This window comes from Ips typographus, linkage group LG1 (assembly GCF_016097725.1).
Source record: "Ips typographus isolate SLU linkage group LG1, UJ_Ityp_2.0, whole genome shotgun sequence".
Lineage (NCBI taxonomy): Eukaryota > Metazoa > Arthropoda > Insecta > Coleoptera > Curculionidae > Ips > Ips typographus.
The window spans coordinates 7,137,298-7,147,704 of NC_138422.1; the positions used below are offsets into that span (position 1 = coordinate 7,137,298).

General features: G+C 33.8%; 1 protein-coding gene across 1 annotated transcript; it reads right to left on the reverse strand.

Moving 5' to 3' along the window:
• Nucleotides 1–4,193: 4,193 nt before the first annotated feature.
• Nucleotides 4,194–4,644, reverse strand: LOC145738062 (uncharacterized). The gene is made up of 2 exons (XM_081992916.1): nucleotides 4,628–4,644; nucleotides 4,194–4,575 (listed from the first exon to the last, which is right to left on the reverse strand). The coding sequence occupies exons 1-2, from the start codon at nucleotides 4,642–4,644 to the stop codon at nucleotides 4,194–4,196; spliced, it is 399 nt and encodes a 132-aa protein (XP_081849042.1).
• Between the last annotated feature and the right edge of the window lie 5,763 nt (nucleotides 4,645–10,407).

Sequence of the window (10,407 nt, forward strand, 5' to 3'; positions counted from 1 at the left end):
GATGTAGTGGTGTTGTTCGGGGGTTTTTCTAATGTCTAGCAGGTCACAGAGCCTGTGAAAGAGCTTAAACTCAAAGTTTCGTCGCTGGTCAGAATGTAACTCCAACGGCACACCAAATCTACTGAAGACATTTTCGATGAGAACATCGAAAGTGCTGGCTTCTTGATTTGAAATAGCAAACACTTCAGACCATTTGCTAAAGTAGTCCATGGCAATAAGAAGGTATTTGTTGCCTCTGTTTGTCTCAAACCTGTATGGCAGTCCTACTTTGTACTGCTTATTGACTACCAAATGAGCACTAGTTTTTTGCATAATGCATTTCCTCAAGTACGAGGACAACCCTTTCTTTAGTCTATTTTCCATTAACACTTTCACATACTCTTCTTAGCAAGCCGTCTTCAAATGCAAGCTTGTCCCACTAAGCCTAAAGTGCCTTGAACGTCACGCCTTTGCTAGATATGTCTTTCCATGCTGGTCTTGGCTCGCTTTGTTCCTTCTTCAACAACAATGAGCCTATATAGCTGTCTATTAGTTGATCCTTTCTAATTTGATCGACATTCCACTTATAATCGGCTTTCAGCTAAACCATTCTGATGAAAACAACTTCTGCGCATTCTTTTCCTGGTAATGTTGCAAGGTCTTCTTGATAGAGCATATGCGTTATTATGCAGCTTTCCGGTTCGATGCTTGATGTTGAAATTATACTGCTGGAGTTCTTCAAACCATCTTGCTACTTGCCCTTCCGGTTGTTTCATTCCGAGAAGCCATTTGAATTCCTGTCCATATAAGTATTTGTGAAGGTGATTTTACTATTGCCAGTTATTTCTCGTTACACAGTAGTTCCATTCTGCTTTAGTAAGTTTCCTTCTGAAGTACTCAATGACATGTTCTTCTCCGTTTTGGATTTGACTGATTTCAGACTGATTTTGGTTGTGGATAACTGAAGATGGGACTCGAGCAAAGTGCTGCTTTTGACCTTCTGAAAGTTGTATCACATTGAGTATTCCAACAGAAGGGTGTTGGTTCTTTCCTCAGTAAGTTGATGTAACGAAGCTGCGATGTTCGCAAATTTTTCTACAAACCGTCGGTAAAATCTTAGAGAACTTCTTAGTTCGTGTTTATCCTTAGTATGGTACTGAGTATTCTCTGATTTCTTGGATTTTGTTGATCCGTTTTCAAGTGATTACTATAGCTAGTAGCTACTAAAAAACCCTTATACAATTTAACAATTCTGAATAGACCTGGCAACGCTGCATCTATAAAAATCTGTTTCAAATATACAAATATCATAGCCTGCTCTAGTTTGAAAAAAAAAATTAAAACGTTATACTTACTTGTTTTCTGGAACTTTTAGTAAAACACTTGACTGTACCTGTTCTTAGGTAAATCTAAAGATATTTCACAATAACTTTGGGATATCTGCTTTGCTCTGTCACGCTAAGTATGACAGAGATAAAACCATAACAATAATTGTTATTTATGATACACTTTATAAAGTTCCAAGTAACGAGACAGGCAACAGTTGCCATGCCGAATAACTGTTAAGCCTCATTAACTTGGACATCTACCCACATCACTTATCCTAAATTTACCAGAAAAATCTAAATTTCCAACAATATTTCTGCAAACGAATAAAATAGGTTAATATGTCCGTTTTAGTTGGTGGTTTATTGTCGGTCCCGTTAATAAACAATCATCAAATTTGCTAAATCCAGAATGGTCACCCACTCAAAAAATATTTTCTGATATTTCTCCGATATCGAATGTTACAGGAATATGTATAGAGTACTGCAGTTTTTACATTACGATAGACAAAATGTTTATTACAAACCAAAAAAATTGAAGAAATTGATTAAAGATTTTGCTATTTTAAGCAAAAAATTTCGTATAAACATAACACGACAGTGGATTGGATTTAATTCCCAAACAAAACATCGAACCATTATAAAAATGTGACTTTACAATTAAAGGAATCATTTTGATTTAAGTACTGGTAACTTTACCTTTATTTGCTTTGTTTGTGCTTTTAGTCAGACGATGTTAGCGGTCAGTGGTAGCAATTCCTTAACTTAAATATTTAAAGTAGCATGCACCATCTCCGTAAGTTTACTTGTACGGTCTAGAAAATCACCGTTTTGCAGTGTTTTGTTAATTAAATAAAAGTGAAAAGGACGACCAGGAATGCTCGCTTCGAGTAATATGAGTGTCAAAAAGAAAATTTAATCCGGATGCCAGACTTTCCTATTTTTAAAAATAGGTGAGGTGACTACAGAGTGAGCTTTGAGTGAACCGTGCAAACTGATATTATAATGAAACGCTCCTACACTCTAGTTTGTTTTAAAAGCAGTAATTATGCTGAGATATAAATAATGCTATGAAGACGAGAACATGCCTTCAGAGAAATTATTTTTAGCAAAAGCTTTGCATTATAGGTATAACGGAAAAAAGCGGTATAAAACGTGAAAAAAGTTGCGTAACTTTAAAGTGTCTAGTAAACAAATCGGGATTTGACAAAAACATCCATCAGAGAGAGTACGACGAACAATTCACAACAGTGACGACATAAGCCAGTTGAAAATGCAATTATTTTCAAAGGAAACAACATTGTGTTTGACAGTTCAGCATTGTACCTTTTTCTACATATTCTCATTTGTTGCGTTCAAGGTAAATTGAGATTGACATTATTGATTTACACAGCGTAAAAATACGACTGTCCTGATTAATTACTTTAATATTGTACCAGTGAACCAAATATAAATATTAATGTCAGGCACTATTCTTGGAAAGTTAAGTATTTGATTCAATTTCTCCAAAGTTGCAACAAGAAAAAAAACTAGCAATACAGTGAAGTATCAAATTTCATATTTTATTCCTGAGATTAGGATGGAACTGGATGTTCTCATATTGAGTTTCTTTATTTATTGCAACTGTTGGAGGTTTTATCAGCTTTCACACTGTTTTCCAATTCGCTAACAGCTATTGGAAAGACAGCACTCACGAATTAATTGAATTTCCGGGATAGAAAAAAACACTATTGTAACTTTGTACTTGAAAAAAAAACACTATTTGAACTATGTAATTGAAAATGTATTTTATTGCTTATCTTACATATTTACTTGCAGCATTTTGGAACCTCTCGTTGCGTATTACGTGGTATGCTGTTTTTCGACGTTTAATGATGTCTAGCAGTTCGCGGTGTTTATTGATTATTCTCAAGACCTCATCGTTGGTTCTTCTTGCAGTCCATGGAATCCTCAGTACATGCCTATAGACCCACATCTCGAATGCTTCCAGCTTGTTCATAGTGCTCACCTTCAGTGTCCATCCCTCCATGCCATAAAGCAACACTGTCAAGACATAGCATTTGACAAATCTAATTCTCAAGCCAAGATCAAAATCAGTATTGGTAAGCACTTTTTTGAATTTCATGAACGCACTACAGGCATTTTCAATCCGCCATCTGATTTCTGTGTCTGATTCCCAGTTTTCACACAACCACGTTCCTAGATATTTAAATTTATTTACTCGCTCTATTGGTTGATTCTCATATGTTAGGCTTGAGTTTTGAAATTCTGGTGGCTTTCGAGTAATTATAGTATCAATTTAGTCTTCTTGGTGTTGATATTGAGGCCCATGTTCTTACTGCATTCCCCGACAGTCCCAAGCATATCCCGCAAATCCTCCATGTTATCTGCAATTAGAACTGTGTCGTCCGCATAACGAATATTATTGACCCATACACCATTCAACTTAACGCCCACATTGCGTTCTTCTAGGGCTTTCTGAAAAATGGCTTCAGAATATAAATTGAAGAGAAATGGGGAGGGAACACACCCTTGTCTGACCCCTCTACAAATTGGTCTTGCTTCTGTGAAATCGTTACCAACTCTAACTTCAGCCATTTGGTTCCAGTATAAGCTTTGAATGCAACGGATGTCTTTTTGGTCTATGTCCAATCTATTTAGGATTTGGATGTTTATGATGTTGGATTCTGTCGAACGCCTTTTCATAATAGATGAAATACAGCATTATATCCTTTCTCTGATCGTTGCAGTTCTGAATCAGTACTTGAGTCGCAGCTAATGCTTCTCTCGTGCCTAAACCTCGTCTGAATCCAAATTATGTGGATTCGATGTTTCTTTCGCATTTTATTTTGATATTCTGTAGTGGATCATCTTAAGGAATATCTTCATTCATCTTAAGGAATTCGATGTTAACCATTTGGCGGTATATTCTCCTGTGTTATAGACTCGATTAAATATCGTCTGAAGAACTGTGATGCTTTTGTCGTCCAATACTTTAAGCAACTCTACAGGTATGCGGTCTGTGCCAATCGCCTTTCTACCTTTGAATGCATTGATCGCTCTTATAATTTCCTCTTTTGTGACGGGAGGTCCCAAGAGGTCTTTGTCGTCTACATTTTCAATAGCAGGTCTTTCATCGGCAAAAAGGTTGCTAATATAGTTTTCCCATATGATTTTACGCTGTTGATCATCGTGCGCTAATTCTCCCTGATCGTTTTCTACATTAGAGAATGGACTCTTCTTATATACTCCTGCCGTTTCTTTTATCTTTCTGCGTAGGTTGAAGTCATCGGGTATTCTTTGTAATTGTTCTAGTTCTTCACACTGTGGTTTCAGCCATTCTCATTCTTAGCGGCTCTTATCTTCGTTCTAATGACTTTCTGTTAGTGTCTTAAAATTAAAACCGCTTTTGATCCAATGGCAAGAAATGTTTCAGAGCCACTTTTTGTTAAATATACCTAATCTGCAATAACCATGGTTCGCACCCTGAATAAAATATAGAAATTTTTTAGACTATCTTTGTTTTTTAAGTAACTCTGTTATTTGACGATTAACGTTAAAAGCATGGTAACAGTTTTAACTTATCTGTGAAATAATTGTTAATAACCAATTTACATAAACTATAATTTATATTTTTTATATGTATTAGTTGCAACTTACTAGAAAGTTATTATTTCCACATATTGGAAAATCTACAATTACAAATAAGGATTTGTTTTTGTTTACGTCTAACTAACAATGGCGTCCAATCGAGCGGATATTCCGACTCTGATTCAATGCCGATGACGTCAATATTCTATTTGAAAACCAATGATGACGTAACAGACAAAGAAAAAAATGAACCTTACAAACAATTTGTTTTTCGTCACAAAATGTTTTGCACTCGACAGCTTGCCCTTATTCCGCTTTGCGTTGTTCAGGTTAACGAAAAGTAATACTTTTCCGCACGCGATTTTAGTCAGCAGTCGAGTATAGAAAAGATGCTGTCCACAAGTGTAAGGAACAAAACATTTTCCTACGATCGATTTTTATAATTATTATGGATTCTCTTCTAATGGATTTCTTATTATAAGAAATTCATTTTTATAGACTTCTATAGGAGCTTTCCTTGGTAAACCCAGAAATGACTTAATGATTTGTGATATACGAACCTAAACGAGAAATAGAAAAAATTAATGGGAAAACATCCCTGGAGATGCAGAAATAAATTTTGCGTAGCGTCGGCTATACTGTTGAAATTTGACTCAGAGTAAAACAGATTCAGCTTTCCAAAAAAACCGCCATAAACTATCAAACCGAGGATCGTACACTACAAATCATTACTTTTTGTATCTTTAACTGTTTTACTCTCATAACAAGAATAATACCTCAGAATTTATTTATTTAGTAGTAAAAGATGTGTAGAAGATACTCAACAACTTTTGTCTTAGCTTTATATTATAAAAACAAAAATTTTTTTGCAATTTTTATGCAAATATTAACTTTTTCTTAAAAAACCTGGTGTATCATATTCCTGAAGATTATGAAAAGCACTGTTGCTGCGCGTAGAGATAATGTTACAGTTTCTCGTCTCGATCTCCTAACGAGTAGTTTTATAGGTTCATTTCAACATTAAACTAGAATTTTAACTCAGAAATTAACATTGACATCATATGGTAATACTTCAGACTGACTCACTAATAACTACTTATAAAACACAACATAAACGGATTTCTCGAGAAAAAGTAAGAATAAAATAACTATGCACAAAATAAAAGAAAAATAGAATAACGCAACTATATAATAGACAGGTAGAGTGTGTTTTGAATGTGACGTTTGCTTCAGTTTTTCTTACTTTTCAAAACATTTACTATTCTATTGTTAGGTACGTCATCCTAATTTTGTTTGAAATTTCGCCTACATTCTTCCAAAACAACGAACGCAGGAAACAAAAATAAGCCTCTTGTTATAATAGGTTTTAATTTTTAAACTTTTGCAATTCTTACAGCTGGGTAGAATTTCTGAAGGTCCAAAAACCAATTTTTTTAATCAATTACAGAAGTTTGTATCCGAATGTCCGTATTATAGGCTCTTTATGGAACAGTTTTACAGCCATAAAGTTGAACATAATAAATTAGTACAATAAAACAGGTAAAATCATCTTTGTTGTAGGTTCAACGGATTTTATTAATTTTATGGTGGTCCCATGTCATTAATCTCATTTCAATCCACAGTGCTTTTTAAACCTGTACACATTGCCAAAACCATGATCATATTTTCTTCTATTTTTATTCTGATTAAAATTTGAAAAATTTTAATCTGACCCATATACATCAGATGGCTTTCAAGTAGATAGAGCTTTTTCAGATTGAAAATTCCCATTAATGGATACGATGTGTATGTGGTCTAAAATTCATTTTCGTAATACTTAAACCATATGCTATTATTACGAGGTCACAACACTGCTTTCTTAGAGATTAATTTATTTACGTATGAACTAGTAGCGTTATTTACCTAACAAGTGCGGGAAGTGGCACTTTTCCGTACGCTGATTGCAGTTCGGTCCGCTATCGAGTGCGGAAAAGACACTTCCGGCACGTATTAGGTACAATGTTTTTCCTACGATCCTGCAGAAAACTACAATGAGAACATTAGCATTTTACAATTAGTGTTTATGTCATGCTATTTGTACATGAAGGGGTTACAATAGAAAACCAGTCAATTAAATTTCTTGCAGGTGGGTTGTCAGTTGAGATTTTAGACGTTGTCAAAATATTTTTTTTAGGTTTACTACCATACCATACTACTCAGGCAAAACAGTTCATTTACATTGTAATACATAAACAAATAGTTATTAAATAGTCACTTAAACTGAACATGTAAAAAAATAACTAAATATAACGTATAATTAATCAAATTATCAATTCAATCAAAATCGTGCGGTAAAGTACTAAAGTGCTACTTCCGCCATGAAAAATCATGCGGCAAAGTACACTTTTCCGCACGATCGTAGGAAATCAAATTTACGCTTTGCATTTGCAAAAGAAAATCACTGCTGGCACGTGTATTCACTAGTGACTTTCCTAATCTAAATGATCCACACCTACACAAACAGTATCCGAATATTAATTTTAAAAACGTAGGTTAATCGCAAGTTAATTACTTTGTAATTCACCTGCCATTGATGATGGATTTGTGCGGATCATATTGGTGTGCAAATATTTCCCGGGAAATTAATGATAAAAGCGTGACCTCATAAACATTGGCTTAAAAGATTAATATTTTTTTTATTTATTAGTCATAAAAGCTATATTAAACGGTGTTGCCATTATTAGAATGGGGCTACATTGAAATAAAAATTACTCACTTTGGGCTTTTATAGCAATATATTATACGAAAAATGTACAATTTCCTGTCACTACCGACTGCTCGTGAATAATAAACAGAGCGGAACAAATTAAATTTAACGGTTAAAGGAAAAATACTACAAATCAATGATTTAAACAAAGATGGAAGAAAATGTTGCATGTGACATGATTCTGTCACATTGTTGGAGCAAAAGTGTAATAGTTCGCTTTTATTTAAATTTGTACTAAGCATTAGATTATGCCCTATTAGCCTGTTTTCTGGAAAAATACAATTTTATAGGATCTTATTTTAAATTGAAGCCACCGAGGAATGTAAAATGACTGATAATTCAATTTTCATTGCGGTCTATTTCTATTTTATCTTAAAATATGCAACCTAATTGTTTTTTTGAGCCAATTTTACAAATAATATCAGAAATGGATTTTTTTTTTGTTTAACAACAACAATAATTTTATCATAACATAAAGCTGATTCAGGGTAGAAATAAAGAAATTTCTTGAAGTTAAGATCTTATCTTCGCATATCTTGAAATATAAAAGCGAACAACAGTTACATATGACAACACAATATTCTTATACAATGTATGTAAATGCTATTTGAAATACACTGTATACAAAGTTTGTTGTTGGGAAACGAATGTGCAGACAGCTCTAATAATTGCAGAAAATTGCTGGGAGCTTTGTTCGAAAAATATTGTTAATTAAACTTCTTTTTCTTCAGCCAGGGACATAGGCTCTTCGTGTTTCTTCCAGTTTTCGGCCCTATACTTTTAGAAGCTTCATTGAATTAATGCAACATTTCTGTTAGTTCGCATAACTTGTTGGAAATGATGACGATGCCATCTGCAGAGCGTAGATTAGGAGAAGTGATCCATCAATCTTTTCGTTAAGTCGTGGGATGAGGAGGGTCTCATTCCACGACTTACCCAACATTTTTATTGAATCAAATGTCTTTTGGAAATCAAGAAATGCAAGGTATATGGGATTGTATTGTGTTGTTTTTTTTGTTAGGGTTATTATTATTAACCAGGCTTGCTCAGCGAACTTTGCTCAGCGAAACCAGGCTTGTTAAATTGTCTGGGCTTCTCCACGTCCATCTGCGTTGAGGTAACTTGTTGAAAAATGTGTGTAAGCAATAAGGGTTTTCATTGCTTAGGAAGTCCACAAACATATTTCCTCTGTCTCCCCTAGTCTATAACTCCCGACAAATGTGTCGTTTTGGTTTCTTTTCCCCACTTTTACATTTAAATCCCCGAAGTATGACTTTTCCATGTTTTTGCGGTAGATATACCTTCAAAGAATTCTTCTGTTTCTACAATCTTCTGAAGTACTTGTCGGGGCATATACATTTATTATTTGCATTGTATACCATTTGCTCAATTTGATTATCATTCATATGACTTCCTCGGAGATGGCATTACGTTTGTCCACCATATAAACTGACATAAATGTAGCAAAATATCCGTTTTTCAATTTTTAACTGCATTTCCGACAGTTTATTTCCACACAGATGTTTGTGGTTTCCACAATACGTGTGAAGCTTTGATGTCCCATTATTGACGGAAATTTCTTGGATATGTGTCTAATTGCCAATTAGCTTATTTGCGGTAGAAACGTAGTGAACTCTCCCAGTTATTATTTACGCCACTTGCCTTTCACCTAGCTGAAAGCACTTTCATCTATCGGCTGCTGCTGTACAATTTTATGTTCAACAACTTTAGATAAGACTGTGTAGTTTTACGTATTAGCATTACTTTTAGATATGTGATACACATTTTGTTTAAACTATCAAACGCGGAGTATTTTCAAAACATGCTTAACGAGTTACACGTGCATTTAGTGAAAATTTCCAGGCAACCCAAGATTCCATTACGATGTTGCATTTAGGAATGTCTGTTTCAGTCTTGCCAAAAATGTAAACAAACTAAATGTGTTTTGGCGTCATTTAAAATAAACTATTTTAAATGACGCCAAAACACGCATGTGTGTAAACATGACAAAATCAATTACAGTATTTTTTGTGAAAGTCATCCATTTCACATGTTTCATATGCGAGAAAGAAAGATGCTAAAAAATGACGTCATTTAACAAAGGTAAAATTTTAACTATTGTTAGTGCATTGTTTTCATATTTTAATTAGGGTCTATTTGAACACTATGAGTGTAAATTTGAGCAAATAATTATACAGGGTGTCCACTAAATTGGTCCAAAAATGGAAATTTTAAAAATGCCTAATAATTTTTTTTACTTTCAGGAATTTTTAAACTTATATCAGTTCAGGGAATCAGACTTTTAGGAAAAAAGAGCATTCCATTTTTTATTTATTTTGTGGTGATTGAAAATAAATGTAAATTTGTATAAAGATGTTTATAAAAAGGAGTGAAAATATTGCACCTTTCTTATATTATTACGTTTACTTAGTATGATTTGGCGATGGTAAAATTAGCCTTTAGTCCCAGATAAACTTACCCAGATTTTGGACCAACAAGATAAAAATTGGTGTGTTTCATTTGAAAAAAACTTAATTTTTTTATTTTATTTTTAAACCACTTTTTTGAACACTGTGTATTGGAATTTGCATGCTTCACTCTACTTAATACAAATTAATGATCCAACCAAGTAACAAATGATTTTTAATAGATGTTGATTACAAGTGTTTTTTGGTCTGCAAAGGCCAATTTAAACCTAAAATTATATAATATTACTTTTATATCGTTAAATACAGGGTGTCAAATTGGTGATGCATATGGGGATTT